Source organism: Lolium perenne, chromosome 4 (assembly GCF_019359855.2).
Source record: "Lolium perenne isolate Kyuss_39 chromosome 4, Kyuss_2.0, whole genome shotgun sequence".
NCBI lineage: Eukaryota > Viridiplantae > Streptophyta > Magnoliopsida > Poales > Poaceae > Lolium > Lolium perenne.
Genome location: NC_067247.2, coordinates 404,094,664 through 404,115,593, shown reverse-complemented (window position 1 = coordinate 404,115,593; position 20,930 = coordinate 404,094,664). Strand labels below are relative to the sequence as shown.

General features: G+C 45.6%; 2 protein-coding genes across 2 annotated transcripts; one reads left to right on the top strand and one right to left on the bottom strand.

The window, feature by feature from the left end:
- The first annotated feature begins 2,125 nt into the window (after nt 1–2,125).
- Nucleotides 2,126–7,736, top strand: LOC127297443 (oxysterol-binding protein-related protein 1B). Its single transcript, XM_051327747.2, has 10 exons — nt 2,126–2,476; nt 3,550–3,903; nt 4,401–4,473; nt 4,846–5,282; nt 5,826–5,981; nt 6,074–6,241; nt 6,384–6,524; nt 6,621–6,824; nt 6,898–7,011; nt 7,307–7,736. Exons 1-10 carry the CDS (start codon nt 2,141–2,143, stop codon nt 7,502–7,504), a joined length of 2,181 nt encoding a protein of 726 aa, XP_051183707.1. The 5' UTR covers nt 2,126–2,140; the 3' UTR covers nt 7,505–7,736.
- Nucleotides 7,737–7,975: 239 nt separating this feature from the next.
- LOC127297444 (protein NRT1/ PTR FAMILY 6.3) lies at nt 7,976–11,624 on the bottom strand. Its single transcript, XM_051327748.2, has 2 exons — nt 10,633–11,624; nt 7,976–9,064 (listed from the first exon to the last, which is right to left on the bottom strand). The coding sequence occupies exons 1-2, from the start codon at nt 11,574–11,576 to the stop codon at nt 8,206–8,208; spliced, it is 1,803 nt and encodes a 600-aa protein (XP_051183708.1). The 5' UTR covers nt 11,577–11,624; the 3' UTR covers nt 7,976–8,205.
- Between the last annotated feature and the right edge of the window lie 9,306 nt (nt 11,625–20,930).

Below are 20,930 nucleotides of genomic sequence, written 5' to 3'. Positions count from 1 at the left end.
TTCATCATGCACCACGTCCCGGGCCACCATACGCGACGTTTTCCACGTTCCCGTGGTGCTAGATGGCCTAAAAACGAGAATTTTTTTTTGACATTACCACGAAGAGAGCAAAAATTATCGGGGATGGTGCATCAGGAACCATGGGCCGACTTGAAATTCGTTGGCCATGACAACTTTTCTTGTAGTGATAGCCATAAGTATTTTGACATGATGCTTGAATATCAAATATGCTACCTTGAACTAACAAGATTATCACTTTTTTCACGTGACGAACATAGCACATGCATTCACTTTATCCCTAGTGAGGTAGCAAAAGAAAAGGCAAAACCATAATAAATTATGAATTTGTTATCACTATCCAATCACTAAAACCATGCTACTCCATCTAATACACGCATCAGCCCACACAATCTCTTGCATAAAAGTTGGATGAGAACCAATATTTAAGAAGGGGGTACATAATATACATCTATCAATACATATCTTGCACATAATATGATCAGATCTCATAGTACAATATCATAGAATAAGGATCTACCACAGAGGTATTACAAATATGGCCATATCTTCTAGGGCAGCTCATATGGCACTAAGAACTATGAAAAACATGAGAGAAATAGATCAAGCTACTGCCACAAACTCGTAGTCCAGAGGTGGACTACTCCCCCTTGATCATGGTGATGATGATGAAGACCTTCGAGAAGGTGGAGATCCCTTCGGCGGTGATCCCGGTGGTTCCCCCTTCAATCTTCGCTGATGCAACCTCTGTTTTTTGCGTGTCTATCTTCTACGGCGCTCTCCTCCCAAGAAATCTTCGGGATCAATTATATATAGTGATTTTTAGGTCAAAATACGTCGGTTGGCGAAAAGATCACCGATTTGGACGATCGATGGCCGAAAGAGTGCAGGTGGCGTGCCCTACATGTTTGGGCACGCCACCTGGGCTCTTATAGGTCCCAGGTGATTTTTAGGTCAAAATACATCGGTGGACGAAAAGATCACGCGATTTGGACGATCGACTGCCGAAAGAGTGCAGGTGGCGCGCCCTACATGTTTGGGCGTGCCACCTGGGCTCATTTGGGCCTCAGGCCCTTTCTAGTTGTGCTTCCAGGTCCCAGGTTGCTTCTTCCGATGAAGTAATGACGCTCAAAAAATCCTAGCTCGGTTTAACTACGTATAGGTATTTAAAAGTGAAAAATACATAAAATAGGGAATTCATGTTCTGCAGAGTTATAACCAAATAAAGGGATCATCGGTAAATCCCCATAAATCAATGCGACATGATATTATCATCATACATGTTGCAAATATGTGGGAATTCAATATGATAAAGGAAAAAAGTTCATGTATGCTTTTTTACATGCATCAGAGGCGTCGTCGCAAGACTCCCGCCCTCCTTTGGCTCCTCAAGTTCTGCTAGGTTGCGTGCCCGTCGTCGTGTGTCCCCTTGGGCAGTAGTCTCTGCGCGGCGGAGGTTCTGTTGGTGTGGACATGGTCGAAATCGCTCCGGTGCAACATGAGACAAGGCTTCCTGGTCATGGATCAAGCTGGCGCTTCGGCTTGACGTTCTATGTGTTGTCTCTTGCTGTGTTGCGGTGTGCGCTTTGCGCGTGTGTGTTGTAACTCCTAGCCGGTTAATGGCTTGGTTAATTTAAAGCGGGACTCACTTCGAGCCTTCCGTCTAGAAAAAATGTGGCTCGGAAAAATCAACACCAAATTCACAAACCTACATTTTTCCGTGTGCAGATAAAATTGTACCGCATTTTGGGATTGAGAAGTTGAATTCGAACTCCGCTAGAAGAGGATCAAAGAAACCACCAGATTTTTTGAGATCCACAAATGGGGATAAAATACTGTAACTAACATGCCGTTAACCAAGTATATATAGATTCAAAACCAGTTTGTAAAATACAGTATTTGTATATAGGCCCCCGTGTTTACTCGTAAAGTGAGCCCTCGTGTCACCAAGCTACTGTAAGTGGAGGTAGCTACAGTATTAAGCTCGCCGACGACGACTTGCACAATATAAATTCAGACGACTCCTCTCGTCTCCTTGGATCGTCAGCTACCTCGACCTCGTCCTCAGCCCAGCAACAAAAATCAAGCACATGCTTTCATGCTAGTGTGATCCCTCGATGCGATGCGGGCTCGGGACCTGCACCCGCTCTGCTGCCTCCCCGTCGACTGCCCCGGCGGCTGGTGCGCCTCCCCTGCCCCTCCGCCGTCCCCCGCGCCCAACCACCCGGCGACGGTGGCCGGGGTGCTGCACAAGTGGACCAACATCGGCAAGGGATGGCGCCCGCGCTGGTTCGCCATCCTCCGCGGCGGCCTCCTCGCCTACTCCAAGATCCGCCGCCGCTCTGCCGGGGCCGCCGCGTCTCCGGGCCTCTCGGCCGACGGCGGGCCCCGGCTGATCGGGCCCGCCGGGTACGGCGCCGCCGCCGAGGACCGCCCCATCGGCTTCCTGCACCTCAAGGTCCGTCATCCCGATTCGCTCTGCATTCCCTGAAACCGTCCGATTTTATATTTTAGGCCGCCCTACAAATTTGGGCGTAAAAATTGACTCTTTTTTACCAGTCAAGTCAATGGGGGCCGCATTGCGACCATCTCCTCATAATGATTATTACTGCTAGGAGTAGCACGAATGGATTCGGAGCTACGCGCACAGAACAACAGAAAAATCTCCGGAGCTGTAAAGCTAAACCAAACAACCCGTCACATCACCCGCCCCACGCACCCTGCAATGAGTCCGGCCGTATCCGCGTCCACTCACTACTCTAGCTTAATTAGCTTCCACCCCGCATTAGAATCATCGACAGCCCGCACTTCCCAGAGAGGCTAGATCATCGACATTTACGAAGCTATGGAGCTAAATATACTACTACTGTATTATATAACTAATTGTGGTGGAGGGCGCGCGTCTCATTTGTTTAACTAATTGTCTGGATCCATACAGATGTGGGGGAAACGGCCATGGACTGCTGAGCTATGCGTGTCCCCCTGTCCCTTCCAATTACAAAACAAAACGTGAGGACCTCCCACCCAGGTCGGCTTGCCAGTGACACTGATAATTCACAAGCATTTGTCTCAAGATTATTTAGCAATCTTGCCTGGCCTCTCAGCAGGGTTGGGAGACGAAATTCTTTTTCCCTTGTACATATACGGCCCACTGCCGTGAAAGTCATCGCTCCAGATAGGCAGAATGATAGTAGATGCTATGGTCTAGGAAGTACTACGAACTGGGCTGGCTCATTGCTGGGCATGCCTGGCTTCCAGCTGGATTTGTTCTCTTGAGGTTTTAAACCGGGCTCTCAAGGGGCTGGAATCCAAGGTGTAAGGCTGGGAGGGGCACTTTTAATAGTAGGGCCTTTCCTTTTGGCTCAAAGTATGAACAGTCTTGTGTGTTTGTTGTTACTACTGCCAGCTAGCCACATCCATAATTCATACCTTCAGCAGTTTAAATTGGAAGGGGATGTATTGGTCTTGTATAATAGTAGTAACTATATAATATTTATTGGTTGCTGACATATTCGTCTAAATCATATCTAGATCTCATCATTCCGTGAAAGCAAATCAGATGATAAGAGATTCTATATTATTACTCCAACCAAGACGCTTCAGCTGAGAACCGACTCACCTAAGGATCGCGTGGCTTGGATTGAAGCCCTTGTTTCTGCAAGAAGGGAATCTTCCCCCAGTGAGGGTTTGCTGTGTGACCAGAATGATGCATCGTTTTCCACAGATAGGCTTAGAAATCGCATGCATGCTGAAGGCCTTGGTGAAGAGGTTATCAAAGACTGTGAACAGATTGTCCATTCAGAATTCTCACAGTACTATACACAGATGAAGCAACGCTGTGAAGAGTATTTGAGCTTTCTTGGCAGTCTTCCACAACAGCTTGAGGTAACATTTTCTCAACACTTTCTACTGCTAGGTGTATTAGTGAACTCATGCTATTCCCACTTCTTTGATGATTCACCAAGGTCATAAATTTGATGTGGATTGCAAGAAACCATTTGGAATGGACTGTGTGGTTCCCTGACCGTCAGTACAATTTCAGGTTGCCTTTTCTAGTTCAGCAGAAGACATAATAAATTGGTAGACTTATCTAGGATATTCAGTTTCCTATTATACACTGTTCTCTCAAGTTTTATTTGTCCCTTCGTGCTAAGCATTCATTTACTTAATACAGTCGAAAGATCCTTCTTTCAATTGAGTTTATTCAGTAACATAGCCATGTCGATTTCTTTTGACGGGGGTCTCCGTGATAGAACATACAATTATGCCTTACTCCCATTTGGAAACTGAACTGCATGATATAATGCCTGTTGTACTCAACATATTCACCGTGTTGATTATAAAATAACTTGTTCTTCATGCTTTTGTGATGTGCTTCGCAGGTACTTAATGAACAAGATAATACGCGCTCGATCAGACCTGAATGTTCCTGCTCTGGACATGGAAAATGTAGTGGTACTTGATTCTTTTTAACTCTTTATTTCCTCTATGTTTCTTATACTGGCTTTATCATCATAGTTTGCAGTCATGATTCACGTTATGAGCTTCAAGGACTATCGTTTTGGTATTTCAGTTTTTTTTTTTACGTTATGACCTGTATGTTTAATATTTTAATTTAGAATTTTCTAATTGCTCTACTGATGTACAGCTATGTCAAGGTTGATGTTTGAACATGTTACTGATGACAATTAATGTGATAATATATTTTTTATTTATAGAAAAAATTCTTATCATAATTCTGGAAATACTAAATGCCATGTTTATCCACAGGAAAAAAATTCTAGCCTTCTGTCATTCTGACAGTTATCTTTTTGACTTTTTCATCAGAGAGCAGCAATACAGAAACATCTGATGATGTTGGGTGTCAGGAGTTAGATGAATTGTCAGATGAAGATGACTACATTTTCTGTGATACAAGACAAAGTTTCAGTGATTCTGCTGCAAGTCCTGACTTAAGGATGACATGTTCAAATTCGAGCAACGATGTCCATCAAGTTGATCATGAATTTGTAGAATCAATATCCTCCAAGGGCAACAATGAATGTTTATTGCTGCCATCAAAACAGCGCACAAAGTTACCTGAACCAGTTGAAAAGGAGAAGGGTGTTAGTCTTTGGTCAATGATCAAGGACAATGTTGGAAAAGATTTGACACGGGTTTGTCTCCCCGTTTACTTTAATGAACCGATTTCATCTCTTCAAAAATGCTTTGAAGACTTGGAATATTCTCATTTGTTGGACCGTGCATATGACTATGGCCTAAAGGTATGGAATTGTCATCCTTTGTACATCTTTCTTATGATTTTTGTATTCTTAGAAGATTTACTGAATGTTTTTATCTCTACATTGATGTTGAAACTAATGGTAGCTTTTAAAATTTTAACGAAGAACAAGGTGCTTATTTCCACCAATTAATCATTTCAAGTGGATGATGTCCGGCTATCTGCACTTTATTTGTTCATTAGATAAAAAAGAATGATAGTTGTCATGTCTACAAACTCCGTTCTTTCTACTGATTTATGTACTTTGAGAAGATAAACCTCATGCCATGTCTAAATGATGCTTAAAACCCATGGTAGCTTTTGAAGTTTAAAGTGGACTGTATCCACCGAGTCTTTTTTTTAGCTGAAGCATTTTATTTGTTAACTAAATAAAAACATGGTAACTGTTATCTCTAAATTCTGTTCAAAAGCACAAGAAGTGTATTCATAATTTGAAGTCTAATCATTTATTTACTCAATTCAGGTTGTTAGTCTTGAAATGAGTTTCCATGAATTTCCTGTCATTTAACTATGCTTCTGAATCCAGGGGAATAGTGTGATGAGAATTCTATGTGTTGCTGCATTCGCAGTCTCCGGGTATGCGTCCTCCGATGGCCGGCCCTGCAAACCATTTAATCCATTGCTAGGGGAAACTTATGAAGCTGATTATCCTGAAAATGGTATCCGTTTTTTCTCTGAAAAGGTGAGTTGTAGGCAACGAACTGTTGCAATTTCACTTTCTGTATTGTTACAAACTATGCCTAGAATCATTATGAACTCGCTTCTTGGCACCAGGTTAGTCATCATCCAATGGTCATGGCCTGTCATTGTGAAGGAAGAGGTTGGAGATTCTGGGGAGAGAGCAATGTAAAGAGCAAATTCTGGGGACAGACAATTCAGCTTGATCCTGTTGGCGTTTTGACATTAGAATTTGATGATGGAGAAATTTTCAAATGGAGCAAGGTAAAATTTTATAGGCCACTAGCAGACTGCCTCACGTTCACCTATTTCCAAATTCCATTATAGAATTGTTGCTTGTGAGCTGTGACATTCTCATTGGAGCGAACCTTTTTTGAAATGCATAAACTCTTACTCTATTTACCAGGTTACAACAGCGATTAATAACATTATCATTGGTAAACTTTATTGCCATCACCATGGCACGATGAGCATAAGTGGGAACAGACAACATTCATGCAAGCTCACTTTCAAACAGCAGTCTTTCCTTGAACGCAATCCTCGCCAGGTAAAAGACAACATAATCGATGGTTCCCGTGATTTGTATGTTTTTCACGTCCTGTATCATCTCCATAGATCTTACTAAGATGTAGTTCTATGCAAGGTTCAAGGATTTGTTGAGGACACTGACGGTAATAAGGTTGCCACCCTGACTGGAAAGTGGGACGAGAGCATGTACTGCGCTGTTACTAATGATAAATCTGAAGCCACTCTGTTGTGGGAGAAAAACAAACCTCCAGCTAACCCCACAAGATACAATCTGTCATCATTTGCAATAACTCTAAATGAGCTGACTCGAAAACTCAAGGTACGACAGATCGAGCTCATTATCAGTACTTCTCTTAGCTCTGATACTAAAGCATGGTTTTGTCTACTGTTAGGAGAAACTTCCGCCTACTGATTCAAGGCTCCGACCGGATCAGCGGCATCTGGAGAATGGGGAGTATGATAAGGCCAACACTGAGAAGCTGCGGTTGGAGACAAGGCAAAGAATGGTACGTTTTTCTGTATGTTCCTCTATCTGTTCATGAATATTATCTCTGCGTTCCAAGTTCTGCTATTGTTTCCAGAGAAACAGAGAGATACCTTTCACCTAAATTTCCTGACTGAATTCTATTCTCAACATTGTGCTGGAGTAGCATGTCTTAAACTTGGTTATGTTACTACAAGTATCATGTGGCTCGCATGACAAAGTATCTCGTTGTGGACGACTATATTAGCCTGAACTGTACCAGCGACATGAGCATGCCAGTTGGTATCTAACTGGAACTGTTCTGTCTCTCTTTCCAGGCACGGAAGATGCAGGACAATGGATGGAAACCGAGATGGTTTGACAGGGACACCGAGGATGGCACATTCCGCTTCACTGGAGGCTACTGGGAGGCAAGAGAGCAGAGGAGGTGGGATGGCTGTCGTGACATATTCGGTGAATTGTCCGACAATCGAACTTCTGGGGTTCTCCCCATTGTGGATAGCTCAAGTATGTAGCCGCTCCACTCCCACCAGTACCATTAGGTGTTAGCATGAAACGGAATACGGAAAATATATATAGTAGCTTTCCTACGGTGTGCAAAGAAGAGCTCACTCAGTCTATCCCTTTTATAGAAACAGTGTCATATATGACTATACATGGATATGATTTATGTGCATATTTATGCTCTTTGCCGGAGTTGGTAAGTGTGTTGTTCAACCTGTTAATAATAATATTCTTGCTTCGCTATCTTGCCACACAACTGAACGCAAGGCTCAAACCTTGTGCCCAGGAATCATATATTGGAAACTGCTGTCCTCCAATTTGTTCTTGGAGGCAGTTATTCCATGTTTTCTGTAGTGATATAGTACTGTAGAGCTCAGACTGCAATGTCTGTAATAATGATATAATTCCCAAATGAAGAATGGTGAAATCTGCACAGGATATATACTTTAATACAGTACAAAATTCGTTGTCAAGACAGTATCTGGGAATTAATTGTGCTTTTATTGGAGTGATCATGTGAGGTGCCTTAACCTCAACGAAATCAAGCGAGCTAACCTGCAGCATACAACTAAGAGTGTTTATGTTATTCATCATTTCTTACAATTTTCATCGCCATCTCGTGCGGACGTGCTAAAATGTCACGTCGGAAATAAATAACGAACTGCATAGAACTATTCTACTAGTATTCTAGTAAGATCCAATTGCGAACCATTCATACATGAACGGCGACCTCGTCATCATCGATCTTAATGCCGGCGTCCGCCAGGCGCTTCTCCTTGTACTCGTAGCCCCTGGCTGCGGCGACGAACGCCCCGAGATTAACGGTGCTGATGACCGCGAGCAGCCAGTAGAAGTAGTCGAGCCTGCCCCAGTTGATGTCGTCGGCGAGCCAGGGTCTGCGGCCTCCGGAGCCGGTCGCGGCGTGCACGACGCTGACGAGGCCGGAGCTGAGGAAGAAGCCCAGGGAGAGCGTGGAGAGGAAGAGGCCGGTGCTCATGGTCTTCATGTCCCTGGGACACTCGCGGAGGAAGAAGTCTAGCTGTCCGATGTACGTGAACGCCTCGCCGGCACCGACCAGCAGAAACTGCGGCACGATGACGAAGACGGAGAGCTGGACGCCGGCGTGGGCAGCGGTGATGCGGCGGCGCTCGGTTAACGCGGCGACGATCATGGCGAGGATGGAGAGGAGGAGGCCGACGAAGATGCGCTGGAGCGAGGAGAGGCCGTGAGGGTTGCCGGTGAAGCGGCGGGCGACGGGCACGAGGAAGCGGTCGTAGAGGGGCACGGTGAGGAGGATGGAGCCGACGAAGAAGACGGTGAGGGAGCCGGCGGGGACGAGGAAGGAACCGATGCGGCGGTCCATGGCCTGCGCCTGGGAGACGGAGAAGGTGGTCATCTGCGCGTAGACGGTCCAGAAGAGGATGGTGGTGGCCCAGGTGGGCAGCATCCGCACCACCTGCTTCACCTCCTCCACCTCCGTCACCGTGCACACCGCCCACTTCTTCTTCCCCGGCGACGGCGACGGGGTCTCCACCTCGTCGTCTTCCACGATCGCCGCCTGGTCAAGGAACCTGCATGCATGGGGATGATGGATCATTCATGCATGTTAATCAACGTACAGACACAAGTTTGGTTGGATAAGCTGAAAGAATTAACATGGTACAGAAAGCACATGCACTGCGCACTAGTCACGTACACATACTACGGTCGTGCTTGCATGTGGCGTCTGCAGAATCACATGCATATGGCTTGACTTTCGATGCAAAATTTCGAGTTGTAGAGAGGCAGAGATGTACGTACGCCAAGCAACACCACTACTGCCACAAGTACTATGAAACAACTATACTTTCTGTACAATTATCTGCACAAAGCATGCACCAGGGACGAGGCTGTCTGCCTTACAAAAGTATACATTGATAGGTCTAAGCAAATGCATGTGATTGAGATCTTGGGTTTATCTTCTTTGTTCATGCGCCAGACTGCCAGAGTACACTAGTTCAATTATACAGCTTTATGGTACTACTACCTGCTAAAACAGAGAGCTTAATTTGTAGCACTACATGTGCTTGTGTACTGCTTGATCAAGCTTTCTTGGATAGTGGAAACATGCACAACCCACGTACGTACCAGCGAGAGCCAGACACTGGCCATGTGGCTCAGCTAGTCTGCTCAACTGAATGAAATCAATAGGCCTGATTGGGATGCTAGCTGAGGTTAGGTACCAGATTTGTAGCACCAAACATCTACTTATTAGATCATGTGTGCTGGCGTTGTCCACCATATATTGGATCATGTTGTGCATCAATGGTCCCTTCTAACAGCTAGCTAGCTTGTTCTATTACCGCCTCCGTTCTATAATTATTATTGTAGATATATCTAAATCTACGACAAGAATTAAGGATGGAGTGAGTACATCCTATCACTCTGTTCCAAATGCAAGACATTTTATACATTCATGATGCTAGCAAATATATGGATGGTGTCACAACTTGATACCCCTGCTATGCTATAGTCCTTACTATGTGCACTCACCCATGCTTGCATGTCACTGCAGCTAGATTGACAGATCATATCGCAACAAAATTACTGACATACGTGGTACACTGCATTGTGCAACGTGGTGTTGGCAATTAATCACGGTAATCACAAGACACACGTAAAAAAAAGGGTGTGCCTACGTCTCAGTTGACTGAGATTTTCTTAAGTCTCAGTCAACTCAGAAAAGTGCAACTACAGTTTAAAAAAAAGTGCAACTACAGTTTAAAAAAAAGTGCAACTCGGTTCAGTTACACATTTCTGTCAGAAAAGTGCAATTGCACTTTTTAAACAGAAAAATGCAACTCAAGGCACATTTTTGTAAGTGACTTAGACTTAAGAAAATCTCAGTTGACTGAGACATAGCAAAACCGTAAAAAAACCGAAGATTATCACAAGAGACACGCATTGTTTCAGCACAACTGGTCGTAGATTAGAAACTAACGATGCTATCGATAACAACTATAGTTCCGGCGCCAATCAATCTACTGTCTATACTATAGTTGATAGTAACAACTATAGTTCCGCGCGCCTTCAATATCCATTAATTAATGTTCGGATAAGCGGATAATGTAATTACCAGGAACGAATTGATTTTCCGTACCTGCATTGCTTGGAGTGCGGCAGCTTGGTCTTCCCCTCCACGTCCTCGCCGGCGGCCGCCGCGTCGTCCACGTCGTAGAGCATGGCCGGGTCGGCCGGCAGCGGCAGCGCGCGCTTCCTCCAGGCCGCCGCGGTGACGGCCGCGATCTGCGTCAGCGGGCTCCCCGCCAGCTTCTTGAACCGGTACCTTGGGGTTCCCGCGAGGAACACGCCGAGGCCGGCGAGGATGGCCACCACGCACACGCCGTACCCCCAGCGCCGGCCCAGGTTGTCCTGGACGTACACCAGCACGGTGACGGCGAGCAGGGAGCCCAGGCTGATGAAGAAGAAGAACCAGCTGAAGAAGCGCGCCATGCGGCGCCGCTCGCCGCCGTGGGACTCGTCGAACTGGTCGGACCCGAACCCGGACACGCTCGACTTGAGCCCGCCCGTGCCGAGCGCCGTGAGGTAGAGGCCGAGGTAGAGGACGCCCAGCTGCGTGCCGCTGGGCTCCACGCAGGCGGCGCTGGCGCCGGTCGGGTCCGCGCACCGCGGCGGGCGCAGGCCTGGGGCGGCCGTGGACACGGTGAGCACGGCCATTCCGGCCGCCTGGACGGCCGTGGAGATGGCGATGGTGAGGTAGCGGCCGAGGTAGGTGTCGGCGACGAAGCCGCCCAGGAGGCAGAGCATGAAGGAGGTGCCGAGGAAGTTGGTCACGGCGTTGGCAGACGCGGCGTTGCCGAGGTGCATGGTGGCGGTCAGGTAGGTGACCAGGTTCACGGCGATGCCCAGCGTGGTGAGCCGCTCGTTCAGCTCCACGCCCAGGATCATGGCGGCGCTGGACCACCCGCCGGAGGTGGCACGGACGGCGGGGCGGCCGCGGTAGTCCCAGGCGTCCGTCAGGGCCTTGCTGCTGCCGTCCTCCGCCGCCGTGGCATCTTTCTCGGTCTCTGGGAGCGTGGCCATGGTCGGTGATATGGTGCTGGAGCTTCGGAGCTGCCTCGCTCACTTCATTTTTATAGCCTCGACTCCTCGACAAGGATTAAAATTTTAAAATATGGATATATATATCAGACCAATCTTTTTTTTCCTCCATTGATACCAAGTGAAAGCGTTGAGGTGGCGGTCCTGGCCTCCGTCCAGAATTCCAGATTCGTGCCTGGAGCAACGGCTGGATCAGCGGAGATGAATGCAAAATACAGAACCAGAGACGCGTCACGGCCTCTTCCTCTGTCTCGTCTATGGGAGCGATGCCATGGCCCGTATGATGTAAAGGGATTGGATAGGATTTTGTTGTTACCATATCCTTTATATTTTTATGATGGATTGGAAGAGGATTAGATAATAAGCTGTTACGGATTCGAATCTGGAAATGTGAGACCGTGGATCCGGAGAGGAAACAAAATGAACAAACGATGAAAACAAAATTAATCGAATATATACGCGCATAAGTAGGTTCGCACACGCTAGCGACTAAGATGTTTCCCTCTTTTATAGCCTGGACTCCTAATTCATTCTTTAAATATATATCAGCAATTATTTTCTTGCATGCGAGTACAATTTAGTTGAATCGGGGAAATGATTAGGTTTGTAGTTATTCTTGTTTGTTTAATACATTATAATTATACAAATAACTTGTGTAGTAACAAAAGCTCAAAGGAAACCCAAGGAAGTACTCCCTCCGTCCCGTCAAAAGTGTCTCAACTTTGTTAAAATTTGAATGAATCTACACATTATCTAATAGGTAGATACATCATAATTTTAACAAAATCGAGACATTTTTGGTGGGACTGGGGAGTACATTCTATGCGAGTAAGATTTGAAGTTTGTCGACAATTTGCATAAATGATCACCGGAAAGTACTTTTGGCACATGAGCACTAGTGTTCATGAGTTTTGAAAATCATATTTCTTTTACTCCAATTTTTTTGAAAATAATACGAACATAGATGTAAACATTTAGAGGGTACGTTAATTTTTTTGGAGAAAATTCTGTTGTATTTTGAGCTGTCCCAAAAAAAGACAAATTTTTGACAAATATACGCTCCTATACACAGCCATAAAATTTTCTTTCCTATAGCTCAAATACAACACAATTTCTACCGAAACTTCGCACGAGTATTCAGGACATGTGTATGTATTAATGGAATAAATTTGATGATTTTTTGAAACACAGAGGTACAATTTTTAAATATTTTAAAAACTGGGAGAATCATGTGCATCAAATTTGCTTCCACAATGATCACTTACTAAAGTAATGATTTAGCCCAAAGATGTATTCCCTCCTGCCAAATATACTTGTCGCAGGTTTAGTGATCTAGACATTTTAGCCTCTATTTTATCTTAATATGTGAAATGTATTTGGGGCCGCATGGAGTAGGATATTCTACATGTGTAATTAGTCATATTAGTATGGTACTTCTACTGGTTTACCAAAGATTACGTGTTGACCCACACATCAGGCCATGCATGTTAAAATATCATCATACGAGCCAATGTGTATGAAAACTGACATTTATACAATAAGATAACTTGTTATTGTAGCCCACCGGTACCGACATATCAGTTCATATGTTTCCAGTATGCTTTAGTCATATCATAATTTTAGGAGCATGTAAATATATTAATTGTTAGAGATAACACTAAGATCATGTTAGGTATCGATCATTTTATTTCATTTGGCTGAAATGAAATGAAATGACATGAATTTGATGATATCATTTTATTTGGCAAATCCATAGAAATGACAGGGTACCAGTAGGAATTAAGATTAGTCATTACATAAAATCCATGGAATCTTCAGTTGAATTCCAATACCAATTTTGTGGAAGCCAAACAAGTTGATTTCGGAATGGCAAATGAATTCTTTGATTCCAATTCCAAATGATGGGGGCCAAACGATCTCTAAGACATAATCCATTGCATAACATGTTCTTTTGTCATCTCTAAATGACAAACAGTGACTAAGATAAAACTGTCGTATCTTATACATGACCTAATATCAATTTGATGTGATTTGAGCATGTTATTATGAAAACATATTGACCTCATTAATTATCTAGTCATCTCAGTTTGATATAATTTGAGTGTGTTACTTTTTCCAGTCTGATGGCTATATATAGAAGGTACTCCCTCTCTCACAGTTTATTAGACGTGCACGTATCCCTAGGTCGCAAATTTGACAAAGTTAGCATTAGTTATATGTTATGAAAAATTATATCATTAGAAAGTTTAGATGTTCTATTTTCTAATAATATAATTTTTTCATTATAATTTAAATTATACTACCTCCATCCCAAGGCTTAAGGCTTTTTTTTGAAAAGTCAAAGCAAGTAAAGTTTGACCAAACTTTTAAAATAATAAATATGATATTTTGTAGATAGTACATGAAAATATATTTCATTATGTATCTAACAATATTAATTTTGTATTTTACATGTTAATGTTTTTTATAAAAACTTAGTCAAACTTAACGTAGTTTGAATTTCTGAAAAAAATATAGGCCTTAAGCCTTGGAATGGAGGTAGTATAAGTTAAATTGGCGACCTAGAGATACGTGGAAGACTAGTAAACTGGGACAGTGGGAGTAATATCCAACGCCGGTTCATTAAAAGTTATTTTGTCGCGAGGAGATGATGGTATGAGGTTTGTTGTGTTTGGAGCGTGTATGTGGTGTTGCTCTATCTGGTGCAGTATGCCAACAAGATGGTTCCACGTATTTCTTGCGCTAATTAAATTGACTGTCAATTTACTCAGTCACAATTGATCTGCTATATATCTGAAGAGACGTATGCACATATCCATCTATCTACGTTCTAATTAATTTGTCATTGGTGCCATCACTGCATGGTTGTGGTTTTGTACAACAGGGCTGAATTGGGGCGGTCACTCCAATAGAAGAGGAAAATAGTACTGTCTACATTGATCTCCACATTGCTGGTCAGAATGGACCGGCAGTCAGTTCTTGTGAAAGTGAAGTATATTTGATTGGATATACTTTCTCATGTCGGTACACCTGGCTTGCTTGGACTTACACGAGCTAAGTAAGCTCACGACAATCTTGTCTTTTGTCTCTGGAAAGCCTCGGATGCTTGGATGGTCAGGCCAAAATCTATAAAAAGTTATAAACCAGCAGATAGTTGCTGTTTCTTCAAGAAAGGAAGAAAAATAAGTGGGCCAGCTTGAATTTTCTTTATCTGAGTAAAAACTTCTTCCTCTACAACTGGACTACTAGGACAGGGAGTCGCGCCACAAAAATTGTCAGTATAAATGTATAATTGAATGGTATATATAACTTTAGATGATTACAGGATTGTACAACGGAACTTCTGATTGTACAACAAAAATTGTCAGTAATTTCATTGCTGTATGCATATATTAAATAAACACATGTTGAGACGTGCATGCACGTGCAGGCTTTAACAAATGGGGAAATAACTATGTCTTCCTACTGGACCGCTGAGCCATAGTGTTGGGTCATAATTTAAACTCGTACCTAATTCCACCGCGTAGTTAGCTCTCCTAAACATTGTCTTTCATTAATGCTTCAACAGCAACCTGGAATTCTACTTTGTTACATGAGTACTTTGTAGATATGGATTTGGAGTCAATCTTGAGAATTTCTCTCAGCTCGCAGCATCACTCGGATGAGCGGGCATGGTGTACTATGCGAAGAAGGGGGTTTTGTCTGTTCGATCAGCTTATCGTTTGCTAGTTGAGATGAAGAAGCACCGGAAAGATTGGTTAGAAGGAAATGTAGCTAGTTCTGATTTTTTTACCGGGGTTTACGCCAGCCTTAACAACTTAATAACAACAAGAGTACAAGGATCATTACAAGTTTTTAGAGGGAAGAGAGGAGCGGGGGATTTGGGAGGTTCAAGGCGGGTCAAACCCATTACACCAATTATTAAGAGAAGAGGAGGGAGAGGGGGTGGTACAACGATGGGCCCAAAGTCTAATTAATGTCCTCAATGCACCTACGGGAGACAAGAGCAATGTCTTCGATGACGCCATTGAAGGTCCAGACGCTTCTTCTCTTACAGATGTTCCAGGCGATGGCGGTGCTGATGGTGGTTTCCTTATAGCTTCTGCATCGCATCGTCCAGAGGTCGGTGAGGTTGGAGGGTCCCCCAGTGTTGAAGTCCGGAAAAAAGAAACTCAAAACTTCCCGGGCGCTGGGGCACATAACCAGCAGGTGGTCTGTATCTTCATATTGGGAGCAGAAGAGGAAGGCATCAGTATTGCTGAGGTGATGCCGGAAACATCGTTCGTGTTGTAATAATCCTGATGGTTTAGTGTCAGGTTGCACGTAGGAGTCCTAGACACATATTTCCTTTTATTCAGTTACAGACTTGGTCACGTTTGTTCTGTTCGTGACTTAGTCCTGCATGTAGGCCTGAGATGTGCACGTTCACATCGAGGCATCGTTGTGTTGAGTCAACACCGCCAGTTCCGGATCGTGGGATGGAACGATTAGAACGAGCTGGGTTCGGTGTGTTTGTTATGCATGTAACCGGGAGCTCTGCTCTCAGAGAATAAAGGAAAGAGAACCAGAAACGCCGCAGTTGTTGCGCGCGGCACAAAAATCTCTCTGAGTTCAGCTGTGTTGCGTGTGTGTGTGTTCGTCTCTCCCGTTCCTCCACTGTGATCGCGTGTGTGAATTGAGGGTCTCCTCCTACAAGTGGTATCAGAGCCCTAGGTTCTCGGTGGCGTGTGTGGCGGCAGCGTGGTTTGGTGGCACACCGGAGGCGGTGATCTGCGATGGGCGACAAGAGCCCTCAGAAGGACGGTGACAGCAGCCGCGGAAAGTACACGCCGCCCGGCAGGAGGCCGGGCACCAACGACGGAGCCGTCGTGGTTCATGCTGCGCCGAGGGTGACCAATGTGCCGATCCAGTACCCCATGCTCACGGAGACGAACTACAACCTGTGGGTGGTGAAGATGAAAATCATCATGCGCCCGTTGCAGGTGTGGTCGGCTGTCGAAGGCGACGCCGAGTACGATGAAGAGAAGGACCATGGAGCGTTCGCTGCACTCTCACAATCCCTGCCGGACTCGATGATGATGGCCATCGCCGAGTGTGAGACGGCCAGGGAGGCTTGGGAGATGATCCGGAGCATGCGCGTCGGAGAAGATCGTGTCAAGAAGGCGCGAGGAAGGCAGCTCAAGCGCCAGTTTGATCGACTCCAGATGGGCGACGTCGAGACAATTCCAGAGTTCTCCAGGAAGCTCACCACTCTGGTGGGCGAGATCCGAAGCCTGGGCGTCAAGCTGACTGACGAGGTTGTGGTCGAGCGGCTATTCAGCGCCGTGCCAGACAGGTTCGGAGACATTGTCAACACGATCGAACAGTGGGGTGACGTGACGACGATGACGGTGGCCGAGGCCATCGGTAGGCTCACAGCCTACGAGGAGAACCAGCGCGGGAGACGCCGCGACCGCGGGAATGGTGACGATCAGCTCATGCTTGTCACCCGTGCACTGGAGTCGCTGATGAAAGGCAAGAAAGGCGGCGATAGTGGCGGGGGATCCAGCAGCTCTGGCACAAAGAAGAATGTCGGACGCGACCGCGGACAGGGAGAGCGTGGTGAGCGCGCCCAGAACAATGGGAAGGACAAAGGTAAAGGAAAGAAGCACCGCAAGTTTGATATTTCAAAAGTTAGGTGTTTCAACTGTGATGACTATGGTCATTTTGCCTCTGACTGCCCGGAGCCAAAGCGAGAGAAAGCTAACCTCGCTGAAAAGGAAGATGATGACCCGGCTCTGTTGATGATTGTGGCATGTGAGCAGGAGCACCCAGCAGACCAGACCAGTGTGACTGAACTGGTACTTCTGAATGAAGAGAAAGTGAAGCCAAAGCTCAGAGGTGAGGAGGAATTTGACTCATGGTATCTTGATAGTGGGGCAAGCAACCATATGACCGGCTGTAGAGAAATATTCTCAGATCTGGATGAAACAGTGAAGGGTTCAGTCAGATTTGGAGATGGCTCCGTTGTAGAGATACATGGGCGAGGCAAGGTGCTGCTGCAATGCATGAACAATGAGCACAGAGTGCTGACGAGCGTGTATTTTATACCTCGTCTGCGTAGCAACATTGTGAGCTTGGGTCAGCTCGATGAAGTGGGCTGCAAAACTATTATTGACGATGGTTTTATGCAGCTAATTGATAGAGGAAAGTTGCTGGCAAAAGTAAGAAGGACCCGCAATAGACTGTACATCTTGCGTACAAGCAGAGCTGAACCTGTATGTCTGCTGGCAAAGTACGATGAAAAGGAATGGTTGTGGCATGCCCGTTTTGGCCATGTTAACTTCAGAGCATTGCGAGAGATGTCGAGACATCAGCTTGTTGAGGGAATGCCAGTGATTGATCATCTGGAGCAAGTTTGCGAGGCCTGCCTGGCAGGCAAGCACCATCGCACACCGTTTCCAAAGGCAGCTCTGTACCGTGCATCGGCACCACTCGAGCTTGTCCATGCTGATCTTTGTGGCCCCATCACTCCAGCCACACCAGGACACAAGAATTACTTTCTCTTGGTGGTGGATGATCTGACCAGGATGATGTGGGTAGTGCTGATAAAGAGTAAAGATGAGGCACTAGAGGCGTTCAAGAAAGTTCTGTCTCGCGCAGAGGTGGAAGCAGGCTGCAAACTGAAGGCATTACGAACTGACCGCGGTGGCGAGTTCGTTTCAGCAGAATTTGGGAAGCATTGTGATAAGCTTGGTGTGAAGCATTTCCTCACGGCAGCGTACTCACCTCAGCAGAACGGGGTAGCCGAGAGGAGAAACCAAACCATTGTTGAAATGGCTCGTAGTTTGTTGAAGAACAAACATATGCCTGGTAGGTTTTGGGGAGAAGCTGTTGCCACCGCTGTGTATCTGTTGAACAGATCAGTGACACGGAGCGTGCAAGGCAAGACTCCATACGAAGCCTGGTATAAGAAGAAGCCAAAGGTTCAGCACCTGAGAACTTTCGGTTGTATTGTCCATGTGAAGATAGTGAAACCCCACCTCAAGAAGCTTGAGGATCGAAGCAAACCAATGGTGTTTCTAGGCTATGATTCGGTGACCAAGGCTTATCGGGCACTAGATCCCACCTCACAAAAGCTATGTGTGACAAGGGACGTTGTGTTTGAGGAAGATAGGGAGTGGGATTGGAGTGCAAGTGCAGCTGAACAGACAGAGAGCAGCCATGACATGTACACTGTTATCTGGCCTGAGTTCACTGCCACTGCACGAAACCAGCAGGAAAAGACTACTGCGGCACAGAAATCGCCTACCACAGTAGAGAAATCCCTTGCCCCGGCAGCGCGATCACCACTGGATGCTGCTAGCCCCGAGCCGACTACACCGAGCCTGGCTGATTCCTTCACTACTCTGATGCCGACAGAGGTGTCACCTAGTTGTGCATCGACGGACCCGAATCGAACTGGCCCTCAAGGGAGACGGTTGCTGCAGGATATCTACGACGAGACGACAGTGGTGCAGCTTGTAGATTCAGGCATGTGTCTTTTAGCAGCCGAAGAGCCCGCCAGTGTAGAAGATGCTCTGAACTCTCCAGAGTGGAAGCAAGCCATGGATGCAGAAATGGAATCCATCTGTGACAACAAAACTTGGTCGGAGTCCAATCTGCCAAAGGGACACAAAGCCATTGGGTTGAAATGGGTATTTAAAGTCAAGAAAGATTCAGATGGCAATGTTGTGAAGTACAAGGCCAGGTTAGTAGCAAAAGGTTATGCTCAAAGGCAGGGGGTGGATTATGAAGAAGTTTTTGCCCCTGTAGCCAGAATGGAAACAGTGAGAGTTCTCCTGGCTTTGGCAGCTGAAGGGGGTTGGGAGATACATCATATGGATGTGAAATCTGCTTTCCTTAATGGAGAACTTGCCGAGGAGGTATATGTACAACAACCACCAGGTTTCGTCGAAGGAAATGACGAGGAAAAGGTCCTGAGGTTGAAGAAGGCATTGTACGGCCTGAGACAAGCGCCGAGGGCGTGGAATTCCAAGTTGGATGAAACACTTGTCTCACTCGGGTTTGAAAGATGCCCATTCGAGCATGCTGTGTATAGGAGATAGAATGGAAATTCGTTTCTCATAGTTGGAGTGTATGTTGATGACTTAATCATTACAGGATCAAGTGTGAATGACATAGCAAAATTCAAGAAGGAGATGCAGCGACTATACAGTATGAGTGACCTCGGTTTACTGAGTTACTACTTGGGGATAGAAGTGAAACAATCCCCTGGCTGCATTAAGATTTGTCAAGCAAGCTATGCAAAGAAGATACTTGAAAATGCAGGGATGAAAGGGTGCAACCCATGTGCTACTCCAATGGAGAATCGCTTGAAACTCAGTAAAGAAAGTAAAGAAAAACCTGTAGATGCAACTGCATATCGCAGCATAGTTGGAAGCTTGCGTTACCTGGTGAATTCAAGTCCTGACCTCACATACTCAGTCGGGATTGTTAGTCGTTTCATGGAGAAGCCGACAACTTCCCACATGGCGGCTGTGAAGCATATTTTGAGATACATCGCCGGGACTGTTGGTTATGGTTGCATATACAGGAAGTTTGGGTCTGCTAAGCCAGGAGGTGGCAGTCCTTGTCTGACCGGCTATAGTGACAGCGACTTAGCCGGCGACGTAGACGACAGAAAGAGCACAAGTGGGATAGCATTCTTTCTAGGGACAAATCTAATCACTTGGGCTTCACAAAAACAAAAGATTGTGGCCTTATCGTCTTGTGAGGCAGAATATATTGCTGGTGCTACAGGAGCCTGTCAAGGAGTATGGCTGATGCGTCTTATCGCTGATCTGAAGAAACAAGATCCAGAGATAGTCAAGCTCAAGATCGACAACAAATCAGCCATTGCACTAGCCAAAAATCCAGTGTTTCATGATCGAAGTAAGCACATCGACATTCGTTACCACTACATCCGGGAATGTGTTGAAACAGGCCTGATTGAAGTGGAGCATGTGTCAACTAAAGATCAATTGGCTGACATTCTGACAAAAGCTCTTGGGCGAGTGAAGTTCTTGGAGTTGCGTCAGAAGCTGGGGGTTCAGGAAGTTAAGGTAAACACATCATGATTAGGAGGTGTTATGTTGTAATAATCCTGATGGTTTAGTGTCAGGTTGCACGTAGGAGTCCTAGACACATATTTCCTTTTATTCAGTTACAGACTTGGTCACGTTTGTTCTGTTCGTGACTTAGTCCTGCATGTAGGCCTGAGATGTGCACGTTCACATCGAGGCATCGTTGTGTTGAGTCAACACCGCCAGTTCCGGATCGTGGGATGGAACGATTAGAACGAGCTGGGTTCGGTGT